This window comes from Mirounga angustirostris, unplaced genomic scaffold, assembly GCF_029215605.1.
Source record: "Mirounga angustirostris isolate CCGP_5_RB_7025 unplaced genomic scaffold, mMirAng1.0.hap1 SCAF_6, whole genome shotgun sequence".
NCBI lineage: Eukaryota > Metazoa > Chordata > Mammalia > Carnivora > Phocidae > Mirounga > Mirounga angustirostris.
In genome coordinates, this window is record NW_026991714.1 from 29,003,120 (window position 1) to 29,019,896 (window position 16,777).

General features: G+C 58.2%; 1 protein-coding gene across 1 annotated transcript in view; it reads left to right on the forward strand.

Moving 5' to 3' along the window:
- The window catches only part of KIF21B (kinesin family member 21B), a 48,573-nt gene extending 32,362 nt beyond the window's left edge, over positions 1-16,211 (forward strand). The window contains exons 25-35 of the mRNA XM_045877070.3: positions 126-331; positions 410-484; positions 2,242-2,355; positions 4,044-4,082; positions 6,028-6,164; positions 7,094-7,274; positions 8,631-8,795; positions 9,139-9,256; positions 10,107-10,277; positions 10,806-11,005; positions 12,138-16,211. Of these exons, the coding sequence (XP_045733026.1) occupies positions 126-331; positions 410-484; positions 2,242-2,355; positions 4,044-4,082; positions 6,028-6,164; positions 7,094-7,274; positions 8,631-8,795; positions 9,139-9,256; positions 10,107-10,277; positions 10,806-11,005; positions 12,138-12,192 (1,461 nt within the window). The 3' untranslated portion in view covers positions 12,193-16,211. The remainder of the gene's footprint in view (positions 1-125; positions 332-409; positions 485-2,241; positions 2,356-4,043; positions 4,083-6,027; positions 6,165-7,093; positions 7,275-8,630; positions 8,796-9,138; positions 9,257-10,106; positions 10,278-10,805; positions 11,006-12,137) is intronic.
- The last annotated feature ends 566 nt before the right edge of the window (positions 16,212-16,777 follow it).

Genomic DNA, 16,777 nt, shown 5'->3' on the forward strand with positions numbered 1-16,777 from the left:
ATTCTCCTGGATCTTCCATCAGTGGTTCTACCACAGGCCAAGAGGCATTATTTCCTTCATTAGAATTCCCCCGGCCCCCCTTTATGTTTGGGTAAGTTGGTTCACCGTAGTCCTTCCATTCCCAGGGTGAGCCCAAGCTGTCTGCCCAAATGAAGGCTGTGTCAGCCGAGTGCCTGGGTCCCCCGCTGGATATCTCCACCAAGAACATCACCAAGTCCCTGGCCTCCCTTGTTGAGATCAAAGAGAATGGAGTGGGCTTCTCCATCCGAGACCCCTACTACCGGGACAAGGTCTCGCGCACTATCAGCCTGCCCACCAGAGGCAGCACTTTGTAAGGAGGGGAGCCGGGGGTGTGGGTCAGGGTGGGCAGGGAGTCAGGTCTGGGCCTCACGGGACCCTTCTGTTCTAGCCCCCGGCAGTCTAGAGGCACGGAGACATCCCCTCTGACCCGAAGGAAGTCGTATGACCGAGGGCAGCCCATCAGGTGAGAGCATGTTTCCGAACCTACACCAGAGTCACGGCCATCCTGGGGTGCATGAGTCGCTGTGATGTTCTACCCCGGAGGTCATCTTGCCTACTTTAATCTGGGCCAGTATCACTAAGTCATTCCACTCCCTCCAGTGATCCCTTCCCCATCTTGTCAGGCATGGGCTCAGGAAACATAATCTCCATAAGCACCTTGAACTGGATGGCTAAGCCCGCTGCCAAAAACTGTTGGCTGATGTGGGCTCAATGTTGGTGGCTTTGTAGTGGCTTAAACTAGTCATCGTGCTGATGTGCTTCAGCTCCTTTTCATGACCAGGGGTCCTTGGGAGGCCTCAGCCCTTTCTAAGTTCTTGTCGTGTGAGAAGAGTGTAGACGTTTAAAGAAAAACCAGGAGATGATGGCAGAACAGTGGACCAGTCTCTAATTGGTCAGTCACACATAGGACCAGGACCCACAGAGCTTCTTCAGATCACCAGATGCCTCCTAGGGTCATCTGGTCCACGCACTTAATTTTCAGAGAGGTTCGATGGCTTTCTCCAGGTCCCACAACTAAGTAGTAACAGAGCAGGGGCTCAAGATGACCTCTTGCCACCTGACCTGGTGGGAGGCAGGAGGACTTGCTCAGGCTACCAGGCCTCCCTCCTATCCGAAGCCTGGACAGATGCCCATGCCCATGGCTTGCGGTGGGTGCCTTTGGTGGGGAGGAGTTGCATAGATATCCGTATACTTGGGACCTCGTAGACCATCACTTCACCCATGAACTGAGAGAACACACTTCAGCTGCAGTCTGAGGGACTTAGACTGAACTCATGAAGACTCTTCAAAGGAAGGGAGGATTTAGGCCAAACCTGACAACAACTTTCCAAAGAGAGGGATGTTGCGCTATTGGAATGGGGTGGTGCAATGAAGTCTTCGACTCTTCCCTGTTGATACAGTGAATCCTCAGTATTCACAGTACTTATGTTCTTATCAAGCCACTGTGAACACTGAATTAGCAAATACAAAACCACTGCTCCTGGGGAAATATGGGGTTAGGTTCCTGAGAGCTTCTGGTCACATTTCATCAGCCAATCAATACAGAACTTTGCTTTATGTGTGTTTCTGTTTAAAGGTACCTTAGTTAATATATATTGTTGATTCATTAACATTGAACTCGTAGCCAACAGCATCATAACTCACTCCTGGATGAAGCTTTTCTAACACGCGTATTTTCTCCATAAGACACAGCACAGCCTTCATGGGCTTAGCCACGTGCCAGACAGCCCTTCGGCACTATGCTTTGGGGACGTTTTTTAAACAGTGAATCACCAGTGAAAAGCACAAAAATGCAAAAAACATGACCCTAAATAGAGCACAGGAAGGCCAGTTGTTGACAGCATGAGAGCAGGCGGGCAGAGGGTCACCTCATTTGACCTCCGCTGGGAACGTGTGCATATGGGGACTTGGATTTTTCGCTGCTCTGCTCAATGTCTGGGAATGACCCCCAAAGCACTGTGAGAGTTAATTTGGGATTACTAATACACTGTAATGAGCAGGTGAATTCCCAAGTATGGCATCCATGACTAACGACGACGGGCTGTCTCCAAACAGCGTCCGGGAGCTGAATCCGGAGCTGGGCTCTTAGATTGCTGCAGAGCAGGCCCTGCCCTGTGGGCTTTCCAATCCCGGACAGAAGGTGGTGCTGGAAGCACTGTGCGGGTGTGAGCCTGTGGGGATTTGCTCACTCACAGATGCTGCTCTGTCCCTGCTCACCAGGTCCACGGATGTGGGATTCACGCCGCCCTCGTCCCCTCCTACTCGGCCCCGCAACGACCGGAACGTCTTTTCTCGTCTCACCAGTAATCAGAGCCAAGGCTCAGCACTGGACAAGTAAGAGCCAGGACTGGCCGGGAAGGGTGTGGATGAGGTGGGCTGATCCTTGCCGCAGGCAGGGCTGGGGCAGCCGGGCGGCCCCTAACCACGCTGTCCCAGCCCCTCTGAGAGATGAGGCTCTGAAGCTCCCCTGCGGGCATCTCTGACCTTTCTGTTCTAACTGTGGACCCTTCCTTCCCCCCAGCATGCTGGGACCTCAGGAGAGGGCAAGAAGGAAGCCACAGGGATGGGGGGCAGGCAGGTGGGGATGTGCGTGCAGGTCAGGCCCCCTACAGGGACTCACTAACTGAGCCTTGAATCCTCCTCTGCTGCTTCTTTGACTCTTCGATTTTTCTCTGAAACCCCTTCCTTGAACTTTAGCCACTCCCTCCCTGCCACAGATGCTCAGATGAGGCCCCAGGGGCCCTTCTGTCCTGGCAGAAAGGGACCCCCTATTGCCTTTGTGTGGCAGGGTCGGCCCAGCTGTAAGTACAGCTCCTGTCAGGCCACTGTGACCACGGAGAGTACAGCGGGGGTTAAGGGCAGTCCCGTGAATTCAGAAGGCACTTCGTTGTGCATCCTGCTTTTGTATATGTGATTCGTGTGGACTGCACATCAGCCATGAGAACTGTCTTCCCTATTTTACAGAAGAGGAAATGAGGCTTAAAGAGGCCCAAGGACATTCATTCACCTAGAAATTGGAGGACTTGGGCCCAGAACCTGGGGCTTCTGACCTGCTCCATCATACGTTCCTAACAGTGGGACTCTGCCTTGGGGGAGGGGGTATCCTGGCCTCCATATGCTCCCCTCCATGCTCCCTACACTCTGGACCCCGCTCTGGCCCTCTCCCACTCTCTGCAGCCTCCGAGAGGGCTCCTCTCTTGGCTCCCTAAAAGTTTCTCTACCCTGGCAGGGAGGAGGGGTGCAGTGCTGTTGTTCCGGGGAGCCTAGGCTAGAAAGTGCCAGTTCCTGCACCTGGCACCTGACATCAGCCCTTCCCCACAGAGACATCTCTGGCTCCGTCAAAATACTGCTCCCTCCCCAGACCCACCTTGGCTCAGTCCCCATTTCGGGAGGAGGGTACCAAACCTGGACCATGCCAACCAGGGCACCGCCCGCCCACCATATGTTTGCAATCAATAGGTCCCTTTTCTGGAAGCATTGAGGTGGGACTCAGGCCCTTTCGGCCTGGTGGTCCTCTCCAGTGGGCCAGGTCTTGGGGCCCATATGTGGTGCAGGCCCAGCTCCTAGGTATAGCCCAGTGGGCTTGCTGGGGACAGTCCCTGAGGAATGGCTGGAAGGAGTCAGCTCCTGGGGAGAAGTAGGAGCAGGCATGGCTTCCTTTGGCCTCAGGCATGTAGGAGCATTGCTGGGGCAGGGCAGGGTGCCCCCAGCTCGTACGATGGGGCAGCCAGGGGCTTGGAACCAGCCAACGGCCCACGAACTGAGACATCTCTCTGGAGTGTGGGGCTGGCACTCCCACATCTCCCGTGGTCCCCTCCTCACTCCTACCCTGGTAGCCGAGGGACCCCCGCCCTTTCCCACCTCCTCTCCTGCTGTCCCTTAGCGCCCTGACCCTCTGCGTCTCCCTGCTGCCCTTGAAGAGAATAACCTGCCCTCTGACCTCCCACGCTGCCGCTGCCTCTGCCGTCCCTTCGTGTGTTTTCCTCTCTCCCCTAATCCAGCTAATTTTCTGCCCTCCCCAGGTCTGATGACAGCGACTCCTCTTTGTCGGAGGTCCTGAGGTACACACAGAATGTCTCCCGTGTTGGCTCCCCAGCTCTCACTCTCTACTCCCCCCTCTCTGCCTCTTGCTGCACAGCCCCTCCCGCCTGCACACCCGAGTCCTCAGCATGCGGCCCTCCTCCCTGGCCTGCCTCCCCCCCCACCCCCCCTCTGCCGTGGTTCCTCCCTCTCAGGGTCGCTGCGTGGCCTCACACTGGCCGCGTGGCCTCACACTGGCCAGGCCCGGCTGGAGCTGGGCGCTTGGGGAGGGGTGCACAGTTGCTTGCCACAGGGGCTGTTCTCTTCTTGTCACCTGGGCAGGGAGGGGGAGAGCATGGGAGCCTGGGGTGGGCTGGGGCTGGGACTGAGCTCTGCGGAGGGCTTGGGGTGAGGGGCAGGGGTGCGGACAAGCCTGGGGGCCTGCGGGGCCCAGCTGGCTGGGTGCTGGTGGCTGCATCCTTGTGACTTGCTCAGCTTGTGCCGGTCAGGTGTGCTTTTTCAGCTCCTCTGGGAGGAGCATCAAGGGGGCGGGCCTGCTGCCCACATCCCCTGGGCACGTGGTCCAGGAGTGCCAGGAGACCTCCTCCCTTCCCAGCTTTTGGGATGAGCAGAGGACGGTTTCCCCAGCCACCCCAGCACAGCACCCCACCACGAGGAGTGGGTCGGCGTTGGGCTCAGAGCTGTCTCCAGCTCGCCCACAATGCCCACTGCTCACCGCGCCTCCTGGCCTGGCTGTTGATGTTTTTGCAAACCTGCCTCCGGGCAGCAAGGCTTCGCCAGCACCAGAAGCTAGCCAGCCTCCTAGCCTCCTTCAGGGAGGAGGGTTAGCCTGGTGATGTACTTCCCACAGCAGTCCGGGCTCTTTCCACCGCCACACAGCAGGGTCAGAAGCGGGGAGCTGGGACAGCTCGGGGGTGGGTCACTTGTGTATGACATCTAGCTGACTGCTGGCCTGGCAGGGGGCCTGGCTGCATCTGTGGGGGCTGTGAGAAGCACTGTGGGTGGGACACTGGTCATTTCAGCAGAGCGGAGGCCACAGAATCAGTGTCAGGAACAGCATTCTCTTTAGGAAAGAACTAGAACATATTTTCAGACCTGCACATAATTTGGCCAGGGCCTCATTCCAAAAGACCCTCACTGAGAAAAGATCATTCCCCAGAACCTCCAGGAGGCCGATATAACACAATCCTCCTGCTCGCTGAGGACAAGCCTCATTCTCCCTCCCAGAGTGTTCATGGGAAGCGAGGAGGTGCTTTCCCAGGTGCATATGGCCTCATTCCCTAGGGGACCCTAGACGTCCCTAACTCAGAGCTGAGCTGGGGGCCCCTAAAGGGACTTCGGCCTTTGTAAGTGACAGCCACAGGTCTGACCGTGCAGGTCCCGAAGGGGTTCATGTGTTGGGGGAGTGTATGTGTGTGTCTCTGCCGGGGAGGGGCCAGCCCCAGAAGAAGTCGCCGACAGATGGATACACTGGCACGGAGGGGCTGGGAGGCTGACAGCCTGAGCATGCTCCCTCCCCGTACCCCTCGCCTCGCCCCTTCTTCCATCGCAGCAGCAGGGAGGAGCCAGCAGCTGCAGGAGCCAGTCCAGCCCTCAGGCCTCTGCCCTGCCTGGCTGGGACCTGCGGGCACTTAGGGCTCAGGATCTGGGTCAGGCAGGCATCAGATGGGAGCTTCCACCACTCCCCCCCTCAACCCCTCCAGGCAGGGCCCGTGTCTCCTTCTTCCTGCCCGCAGCTTGCTCCCCCAGGTGTGCTCAGGGTGGTGACTGACAGGCCCTCCCCCACCTGCACAGCCTATTCCCAGCTCTCGGCATCGATGGCATTGGGCTGGAGTCTCCGGAGTCTCCTTCGTTAGGCCTTAGTCCCCTGTCGGTTCTGTTCCCCTCTTACCTGCGTACCTCACTCAACCTGGCCTCAGTCTTGCTGGCTGACAGGTGCACCCTTTCTCCCTCTCTCCTGGGAAGGGGCATCATCATCCCCGTTGGAGGAGCCAAGGGTGTGAGGACAGCCCCACTGCAGTGCGTCTCCATGGCCGAGGGCCACACCAAGCCCATCCTCTGCCTGGATGCCACAGACGAGCTACTGTTTACAGGATCCAAGGGTGGGTAGAGCCCAGACTGGCCAGGTAAGGTTAGGGTCTCACCCATCCCTGCTTCCTGTGCCAAAGTGGGCTGTGAACACGAAAACACAGCCCTCTGTGAGCTGAGGATGTGGGGTCGGCTTGTCTACTTGTCTCATGTCTCTTGCCTTGGCTCAAGGCTCCGCATCTTGGGTACCCCTGACCAAGTCTTCCCTCGTAGCTGACCCTGGTGGCCCCATCCAGCACTTCCTTCCAAACCTCCCTCAGAAACTTCAGGAAGCTTTTCAGGTGCCCCACCTTGTCTGCTCATCCCAGTCCCCCAACACTACTACCCCCCACCGACATACACCCCAGCACTTCCAACTAAGAAATCCCTATGATCTTGGCAGCAGGACCCCACAAAGTCATGATTACTTAATCTCAGCAACAAAATCAAACATTTTACCAGCAGAAAAGACAGCTCTACAGTAGACGTGTTACTAGAAAGACAATTATTATCTTTATTTGCATGGCGAGAGGGGGCCGAGTTGTTAATCTGGGTGTGATTGATTGATTCCAAGTTTTCCCCATAAGATGTGCTTGCCATTTGTTCATTAATTTTGTCAGCTATTAGCAGTTGTAGGAGGAGCACCAGAAACTGAAGAATTTCATTTTAGCCCAGGGCACCTTGGCAACACACACAGAACTCTGGTGTCTGTACAGAGTTTGCTTGAGAAACCCTGGTCTGAAGTTCTGACCGACTCCTCTCCTGAGTTTCTCTGTGTGCATGCATGCCACGTGAGCATGCCCGGGCGCCTCTTTCTCTCCCTCAGACCTAGGGCTTCTCCCCCTAGATGTCTCTGGACCATCTCCCCCAACCGCCACAGTCCCTGTGTAGGGGGAGCGTGCGTGACCTGGCCCCTGCTAATTGGCATCTGCCCTCCCCATGGTTCTCTCCCTGTCCCTCACAGACCGCAGCTGTAAGATGTGGAACTTGGTCACGGGCCAGGAGATCGCGGCCCTAAAGGGCCACCCCAACAACGTGGTGTCCATCAAGTACTGCAGTCACTCCGGGCTTGTGTTCTCCGTGTCTACCTCCTACATCAAGGTGTGGGACATCCGGGACTCGGCCAAGTGCATTCGGACCCTCACGTAGGTACTCCCCGAGCTGGCTCTCAGCAGTGGGCTGGGTACCAATGCCCAACCCAGGTGACCTGCTCCGTACAGTCCAGTCCGGCTACACAGGCGCAGAGGTCCTTATGGGACTCGACCTGACTCTGAGGGACAAGGTGGGGTCCCTGGGCTGGGGGACAGCGTCTGGGGCAGCAGCTTGGGTGAGCCTTTGGCCTGCTTGTCCCCCTTCCCCCACCCCTGCTTCATCTTAGCCTCCCAGGCCCTGGCCCTGGGCTGTGCTGGGTATCCCCCATGAGTCCAAAAGGGAAGCTGGGAACCAGCGTGGGGCCAGCAGGCAGTGGCAGACCCTGAAGCCACACTGGCCACCTGTCTGCGTAAATGGGCCACCCGAGCCGGTTCTCATTCCTGACCCTGACGGTCTCAGGCGGACGGACATGTGGGGGATGGAAGTGAGACCAGGGCCCCTGCAGAATGAAACTGTTTCCTAGCAGGAGCCATGCTTCATCCTGATGTTTCCATGATAAGCGATCATCGGTTCTTTAACTTGATCCTCAAAAAAGAGTAAACACAGGGGGTTTTGAGGGCGGTGAAACTCCTCTGACACTGTAATGGTGGATATGGGTCACTACGCGTTTGTCCAGACCCATGGAGCATACAGCATGAGCGAGCCCCCATGTCACCTGCGGCCCGCAGCGATGATGACGTGTCAGGGTGGCCTCACCAGCTGTAACAAACGCCCCCCTCTGGTGGGGATGGCGATGGTGGGGGAGGCTGGGGGGCCCCCTCAGTTTTGCTGTGATCCTATAACTGCTCTAAAAAAGGAGTCTTTTATTTTTATTTTTTTTAAAGATTTTATTTATTTATTTGACAGAGAGAGAGATCACAAGTAGGCAGACAGGCAGGCAGAGGGAGAGGGAGAAGCAGGCTCCCTGCTGAGCACAGAGCCCGATGTGGGGCTCGATCCCAGGACCCTGGGATCATGACCTGAGCCGAAGGCAGATGCTTAACCATCTGAGCCACCCAGGCGTCCCGGAGTCTTTTATTTTTAAAAAACAAAAGAAGCAGAGTAAACAGAATGGGTATTATCACCTCTTTCTACAGAGGAGGAACCTGGGACTCAGAGAGATTAAGTGGTTTCCACAAGCCCAGCTCAGGGACAGGGACTTTTCTGCTGGCCGTGGCGCTATCTGCCTTGGTCTCTGCCTCGTCAGACCAGAAACTTCCAGGAGGAGTTTCGCTCCCCTCTGTCAGTCAGGGAAGGCTTCCTGGAAAGACTGGGGTATCAGGCCTGGTCTGAGGGAGGTCTGGTTGCTTTCCTGGCCTGTGTGGATGGACTGCTTTGATCTCTGACCTTGCCGTCCTTGCTCGCGGCAGGTCCTCGGGCCAGGTGACCTCCGGGGACGTCTGTGCTGCCACATCCACCCGCGCTATCGCCAGTGCTCAGGGGGAGCACCAGATCAACCAGATCGCCCTCAGCCCTTCAGGCACCATGCTCTACGCTGCCTCGGGCAACGCCGTCCGCATCTGGGAGCTCAGCAGGTCAGGGGACGCGTGTGGCGCCGCGGAGGGCTTGGCGTGGCTATAGGGGGGTCCGCGGCTCTCTGCTGTGGATGCCGCCCGGCGGGGCTGGCAGACCCCCGTGCTCCTCTGTTTCCGCCTGCTGTTGGGCTTGGGTCCCGGCTCTGGGATACCGCACCCTTGTCTTCCAAGGCCCCTGGGACACCGGGCAGCTGATATCTTGGTCCTTGGTCTTGCGTTGAGGGAGGCAGAGTGCCCTGGCCGGCCCAACTCATTCCAGGGCAGACCTCCCCCACCGGGCCCCACAAGCTAGGATCCCCCCTGATCCGTGTCCCCCCACCGGCCGGGCCTCTCCCCACCGCAGGTTCCAGCCGGTTGGCAAGCTGACTGGCCACATCGGCCCTGTGATGTGCCTGACCGTCACCCAGACCGCCAGCCAGCATGACCTGGTGGTGACCGGCTCCAAGGACCACTACGTTAAGGTACCTGAGAAGGCCTCCTGCCTCTGAGGTCTGGGGCGGGGTGGGGGGGGGGGGCGTTCTCTGTGTTCCTCCTGCCCTCCTCCACCCCTTCCCCCTGGGGCCTTGGGAGCCCTCAGGAAAAATAATGAGACTTCTGGGGATTTATGCTGAAGAAATCACCCCAAAGAGGCAAGGAGGTGTGTGTGCGCAGCAAGTAGATTGCAGCGATATTTTGTAAATGGTGCAGAATTGAAAATAACCTAAATGTCTAAGGGCGAGTAGCAGTCACGTCAATTAGGGAAAACCCACTGAGCAGGTTGCAGTGCATCTACTGAACTGAGAAAATGTGAACAAAACACAAAGGATAGCAAACAACACTAATTCTGTTTGCTCCCCGATTATGTCATTGCAAACCACATGGATGCAGTCAGAAACTGGGAAGTAGAGAAACAGAGGGTGGTTGGTATGATAATGTTTGTTTCAAGTACAGCTAATATTATATTAACTTAAAAATAAAAGAAATTGAAAAAGAGGTGCACACCCCAAACCTACCTTTCTCCATATGAGCTGCATGTTGAGCTGTGGGGTCACCGCCTGCATTAACTTATTAAGCCAGTCTGCTCCAGTCCCCTTAGGAAGGGTCCAGACCCAAGCCTTCAGAGTCCTCTATCCCCAAGAAGAAGCAGTGCCCCTCCAGGAGCCCTCTCCTGCTGGGGAAGCTCCTCTCCCCCAGGGCCAGGGCTACCAGCCTGGGTCAGGCCACTGGGTCTGCCGGCTCCCAGGGACCACCGTGCTGTGTGAGAGTAGGTGGGTGGCCCTGGAGCTTCCCCCTTCTCTCTCAGGCGCTCCCCACCAGTTTTTCCTCCTGCAGATGTTCGAGTTGGGTGAGTGTGTGACGGGCACCATTGGCCCCACCCACAACTTTGAACCCCCGCACTATGATGGCATCGAGTGTCTTGCCATCCAGGGAGATGTCCTATTCAGTGGCTCCCGGGACAATGGCATCAAGAAGTGGGACCTGGAGCAGCAGGAGCTCATCCAGGTGTGGTGGGCAGGAGGGAGGGGTGGGCTAGGGTAAGGCCATTCCCCAGTCCGGGCAGGGCCTTGGCGACCTAGGGTCTTGGGCCAGAGCTCCCCCAGCCTGCCTGTTCTCCACCCTCTTCCCCTTTGTGTCCACTCCCCTGCTGCCTCCCCTGTACTCTCCCGTATGCAGCTGCTTTCTGGAAAGGGGCGCTCTTAGCCCCCAGGTTTGACTCGAAAGCTCAGCCACTCACTGTGTTCCCTTTCCTGGAGCGTTTACCCTTGCGAGGCCTGAAGGGTTCTCCAGCAGTGCAGGATCTTAGGTTTGCCTCGGAGTGGGAGACCAAAGGACCTATCTCTGGGCCTCTGCAGTCCCCAGCGTGGGCCCGCGCAGCCCGCCTCCTGGACAGTGCTCTGCCAGTCTGCCTGCCCAGGGACCCCAGAGGCAGAGGGGAGCCTGGTAGCTGCCCTTCTTGTGCGCAGTGGCCCCTGCCAGCAACCCCCTGCCCAGCACTGCCCTCAGGCCTCACTGGCTCTGCTCCTCCCGCAGCAAATCCCCAATGCACACAAGGACTGGGTGTGTGCCCTGGCCTTTGTCCCGGGCCGCCCCATGCTGCTGAGCGCCTGCCGTGCGGGCGTCATCAAGGTCTGGAACGTGGATAACTTCACGCCCATTGGCGAGATCAGGGGCCACGACAGCCCCATCAATGCCATCTGCACCAACGCCAAGCACATCTTCACTGCTTCCAGGTGGGTGCCAGGCGGAGAGGTCTGTGTGTGTCCCCTGCCCCTCTCCCTGGTGTGGGCAGAGCAGGCTGGGGGGCCTTGGGGCCCCTGCAGTTGTCCCAACAGGCTCGGCTCATGGAGTAGACCCCTCGGCGCCTGCTAGCCTGTGCTAGCCCTCCAGGAGTGCCCGCCAGGGGCAGGGGAGCAGGAAGGTGCTGGGCCCCAGGTCAGGACTCACCCACCTGTCTGCAGGCCTTTCCTGCCCTTCCCACAGCAGCCCCCCCGCACCCCCCAGCTGTCTTTACCCCCGTCCACGTATCTCAGACCACAGAGCAGCCCTGCCCCCCCTCCGGACCCGCCTCTCTCCTGCCCCAGCTCAGGTCCCCATCCAGGGGATGCCCAGGCCTCTGCCCCACAGGGGAGCTCCTCAGAGGGGTCTCTTCTTTTTCCTTCACGTCCGACTATGTCCCTTCTCTCCTCCCTTTCCCTCCCCATCTCCTCCTGCCTCTCCTCTCTGCCTCTCTGCCTCTCTCCCCCAACAGTGACTGCCGGGTAAAGGTGTGGAATTACGTCCCCGGACTCACCCCCTGCCTTCCTCGCCGAGTCCTGGCCATAAAGGGCCGAGCCACCACCCTGCCCTGACCCTCCTCTCCCGCCTCCTCTGTCATTCTCCCTTCTTTCCTCTTCCCTCTCTTTCTCCACTTCGGTCTGAGCTGCTTCTCAACGGTATGAGATTATTTTACTCCTCCTCCCTACTCTCCCTTCATGCCCTGCCTGGCCCGGACTGAATGCCCCGCCTGCCGCTCTTCCTCCCACCCTCCTCTTCCGAGCATGACTAGCGGGACAGACCCCCAGGAGAGGGGTGCCAGGTGGCAGAAGGCAGAGGGGGGAGCATCCAGGCCTGGACAAAACAAAACAGCACCAACGAAAACCCATGACGAGAATTCTGTTGGGGACTTTGAGACCACAGGCCCTCTCCCTCTGCCCAGCAGCCAGCCACCCCTCCACCCCTGCAGTCTGCCCTCATCCTCAGCACTGCTTGTCCCTGGGCCCTAGCCACATTCGGGGAGTTTGGAGAATCTGGCCCATCCTTAACTTTGGGGGTAGCCAGCCAGGCCCACTTTAAGAGCTGACCAGTCCCTCTCTGTCCTCCCAGTGACCTGACAGTGAAGTTCTGGAGCGTGCGGCGGTTACCTGGTGGCCCACCCTAGGAGCACACAGCAGGCCTCACCCTGGCTGTCTTTCAGAGGATGGCCCCCAGACCCTCGGCCCCCCGGCAGCCTGGACAGCACAGAAGGGAAGCTGTGGTCTGACAGGGCCAACTGCCCTGGGGACAGAGGGTGTGGGCCTCGGATGTGGCCCCTCTCCTGCTCTCCTGCCTCTCCCTTGACCTTCCTATGGGATACTGTACCCCCTGTCTCTTGGGGTGGGGGGGGGAGAGAGGTTGGGGAGGAATTTAAGCTGTGAAGCCAAAGGGCATTTTCCCCTCTCATTTCTCTCCCTGCAGCCCCTCGGGCTCCCCTTGCCCTCCCTCTGGCCACATTTTCTCCTGCTGAGCTGGCCATGCCCTTCCTTAAGCCTCTGGCCCAGTCGTAGGGAGCCGTAGGGGAGGCGAAGCATCCCAGCCCCTGCCCTGCCCCTCCGATGAACAGGCCTCCCCCTCTATCCCCTAATCCAGCCTCTGGAGCCGCTGCACCTGCCTCTGAGCCCAAAATGATAGTCCTCAGGTAACCATGGAAACCAGGTGTTGGCAGCTGGGCCCTGCAGCTGACCCTTAGCCCCTTGGCCACCAACAGCCATTCCCAGTTGACCCCAGCCATCCCTTGGGGTCCCTTTCTAATGGGGCCAAGGTAGAGCTGCTAGAAAAATTCCTTTGGGGAGATGGTCAGAAATACTTCAGCTATTTAATTTATTATTATTTTTTTATTTTTACTTTTGCTGTTGCCTCCTGGAAACTGACTTGAAGTTTCTCCCCAAATGTTCTTTCCCTCAGCACTCGGGGGCCAGGAATCCCAAAGGGAATCTGCCCGACCAGCCCTCCAGGGCCACCTCCTCTGTTCGCTTTGCAGCTCGGGCCCGTCCCCAGCATTGCCCCCAGGGACCATTCTAGTGCACCCCTGACCTCTAGGCTGCCTGACGCTTCAGTGCCTTCCTCCACCCCGGGGCCTGGCACTCATGCCGGGCAGCCTTACACCAGCCATGCCCGCGGGCACCACACGTGTCTTTGCACTTGCGGGGTCCCGTGCCCGCTGCCCCCAGAAGGCAGGGGAGCTCCACCCCACAGCCCAGGGCCAGGGGCCCCCCTTCCCAGAGTCCTGTGTGGGCCATGTAGGAAGCAGCTCAGAGGATTATGTCTACCAGGATGGCTTGGATGGTGAGGCTGGCCCAGCCCCCTCCCCGCTCACCTGTATTTCCACCCCAACAGGGCCAGGAGTCCTTCCGGCCTCTTTCTCTCTGGTTTTTCAGGAGACACATTTTCAAGCCTTAAAGCTGGCATGGGGCAAGAGGCCCTCCCCTTTTAGATTAGCGGTGAAGAAGGAATTCATTGAGTTTCTTCTTGCCATGGGGCTGTGGTTAAATCCGTGTTCCAGCGCCCCCTGTTGGGGCAATTCTGAATTCACAGGACCGGGCCCTGGGAGGAGTCCCTGGACATCCCTCCGCCCCAACCTATCCACGGTGTTTTTCCAATGCTTAACTGGTCCTGTGCTTCCTGTCCTCAGTCTGGTAGCCAGGAGCCCCAACTCTGTTCTGAGATACGCAGTGACTTTTAGACCTTCCAGAGGTAGCTCTGGGTTTGTCCTCTGTGCCTCTGCCTGTTTGGCCAGGGGATCGGAGCCCCCCCGGTGTGGCCCCAGTGTGGCACGCAGGGCAGAGGAGGATGTCCTAGCGGTGAAAACACCTGCTGGGGCCTAAGGGCCCAGCCCTGCTTCCCCCCTGTTCCGAGCAGCCCCTGCCGGCCCCGGCGGTGGAGTCTGGGTAAGCTGATGTGTGCAGGAAGCACACATCCTGGAATACTGGCCTCCTGGAGCCTGGGACAGTCAGTCTGCGATGGCCGGAAATCCCTCCTCCTTCAGCCAGCCCAGGGGGGGCCCAGCCGCTCCCTCGGCCACGTGGAAGCAAGCGCCTCTTCCCCTCCCCATCCTTCTCCCCACCTGATCAGAAAGCTTCAGCCTTGCAACCTGTAAGACTCTGTCTGCATGACTGTTTACAAACCGTAGAAACACAAAAGACTGCGCTGCCCCCATGGGCCGGGGCTGCCCCAGCCCGGGGAACGGTACTGTAGCTGCGAGACCCATTCTTGCGCGAGATGTGACCTTACGGCCTGCGAGAGGTGCTCAGCATCATTGCCCACTTTCTGCTCTTTCTGATGGGTCAGCTACCTCATGGCAGGCCGGCTCTGCTGTCCTGGCGAGTATCATTGACTCTAAACTTGAAGTCCCTCGGGAGCCCTGAGCCCTTCCAAAAGCTGTGCTCGGAGAGCGTTGGAATCTCTGCCTACTCCTTCAGGGATGTCCAAGGTACATAGTTAGGGGGCAGGCCCCCAGCATCCTAAAGGTTGGAAGCACAAAATGGTTGTGATTTGAGCACAAATAGCAAGGCTTGTGGCAGGTGGCCTGGGCAGACCTGGGTCCAGGGGGCTCATCCCAGCTTGGTTCTGTCCACAGTTAGACCGAGTATGTCCGGGTCTGGGAGGGCGTTTCCTCGCTCAGACCAGGGCTCGGCCCATGACTTGCCCTGATTCTGGGGGGTTCGTCATACTACTTACTTTTCTTTGCCCATCTGCAGACTTGAGCCGGGGCCAACGCCGGCCCGGCCACATCAGAAGGCGTGGGCCCAGGAGTTAGCTCCCTCTCTCGACCCCACACCCCCCAGTCTTTAAATGCCTGAGCCCAGGCTGGGTCCCAGCCCTACTGGGCCTAAGGAGCCCAGAGCCACATTCCCTGTCCCCAGGGCTGAGCCCCCCTCGAATGCTTTTGAAGCTGACTGCCTGTGGGCCTGCTCGGCACAGTCCCCGGCCAGGCTCTGTTCTCAGTATTAATCAGTTCAGTGTTTGCTCTCATGTGAGTAGCTGATCGCTGCATGATGGCCAGAATTCCCCAAGGTAGCACCTGGAGTTGCCTTGGGAGATTGCCAAGGAAGAGGAAAGGCACACCCAGGCTTTTGAGGTGGTCAGGGTGCCTCTGTGGGTCTGGGAAGGGACACTTGCGGATCTGGGAGTGGTCTCCCTACCCCCCCACCATCACTACAGCTCCAGCCCTCTCTTGTTTGGCCCTGCTGCCCACCTGGGGTGGTGTCGCCTGGGCAGAGGGCAGTTTAAAGCACAAAACCGCCGTAGGGAAGACCGTGGCTGGGACTTCCCCACGACACCCAGTGTGGCAGAGAGTGGGCAGGCCGCAGCTGTGAAGTTAGAAACGCTCTCTTCCCTCACGTAGACCATCCCAACTCTCGGGGGCATCCTCTGATGCGGTCTGGGCCGGGCGCGGGCACAGCCCCTGGCCTGTTCAGCCCCAGCCTGAGCCCAGCGTGTTCACCATCACGTTTGTGGGGGCAGGGCCTGCCCTGCAAGAGCAGTGAGTTTCTTCCCACCCAGCAGCCCGAACGTGTGGCATCTGTCCGTTTGCCATCCCAAACAGGAAACTGCTTACCGCTCTCTTAGCTTAGCCCAGCATCCTGGCCCAGCCTCAGGAGCCGGGGCTTGGCCAGTGGCCCCACCGGCCTTCCTGAGCCTGGCCTTACTCTCCTGGTTCCCAGGATCCCTCACAGCCCTCTTACGTGCACGGACAGAATCTACAAGGAAAATTCTGTTTTCTATGGCATCTTCATTCTAGCCCCCACCCCCTGCCCAGCCCCAGCACTCCAATGAGCCCCCAACCCTTAGCATACCCTGGTCCAGGTTTTTGAACCCTTGTCCCGAGGGCTTTGCAGGGAAGTGGGAACTACTCCAAGAAGAGCCAAGGGTCAGAGAAGACATCTGAAGTGAATCAGGGCCCCGCCCTGCCCACCAGCTCTTTTCTAGGGATCACCCCCTGCCCAGGCTGCAGGGTCTCGTTTGGCTTATGCCCTCCTCGCTATGCGGCAATAGCACAAGATGTATATATGTTTTGTACTTCTGCCGATGATTGTACATAGTGTATGAAAGTTATTTAAGCCTCATGCTGTACATTTCTGTTCCTAGACTGGACGTGTGTGTTCTAAGAAGTTGTCATAAATAAACCCCGAATGACCGTTACCTGTCGTGGTGTGGCTCCTGAGAGCTGCCAGCTTTTGGCTGGTGGCCTTTCTCTGGGGTGGGACATTGGTGCTGGGGCAGGTGGGGCGGGCCCCTGGGGCTGGGGCCCAGCCTGATGAGAATCTCCTGGGCTGCGAGTGTGGGGCTTGCTCAGTGAGAAAGCAGTGTTGAGAGTGTTGCGTTCCCTGCAGACTCTCTGTTGTCCCCTGGGATGGGTACTTTAGCTGGAAGAGGGCACCAGCGCTTACTGAGCACCCACTGTATTCCGGGCACTATTCCAGGCATTTTTCCTTGGATCTTCACTGCCTCTGTGTGATAGGTGGTGCTCTCATTTTCTGAAATGGGCAAAGTCTCAGAGAGGAAGTGGCGTGTCCAGGATCAGCGCCGGTGAGGACAGAGCCAGGACCGTAACCCAGACCTGCCCGACCACAGCACCCGTGTCCTTTCATGAACATAGCAAGTGCCTTTTCCAGAGCCTGGAGGACGCCGTGCATGATGCATACCAGACATACTTCCTTCACTTGCCACTTATGAAGAGAAGACAGAAATATGAAAAGTTTGTAGAA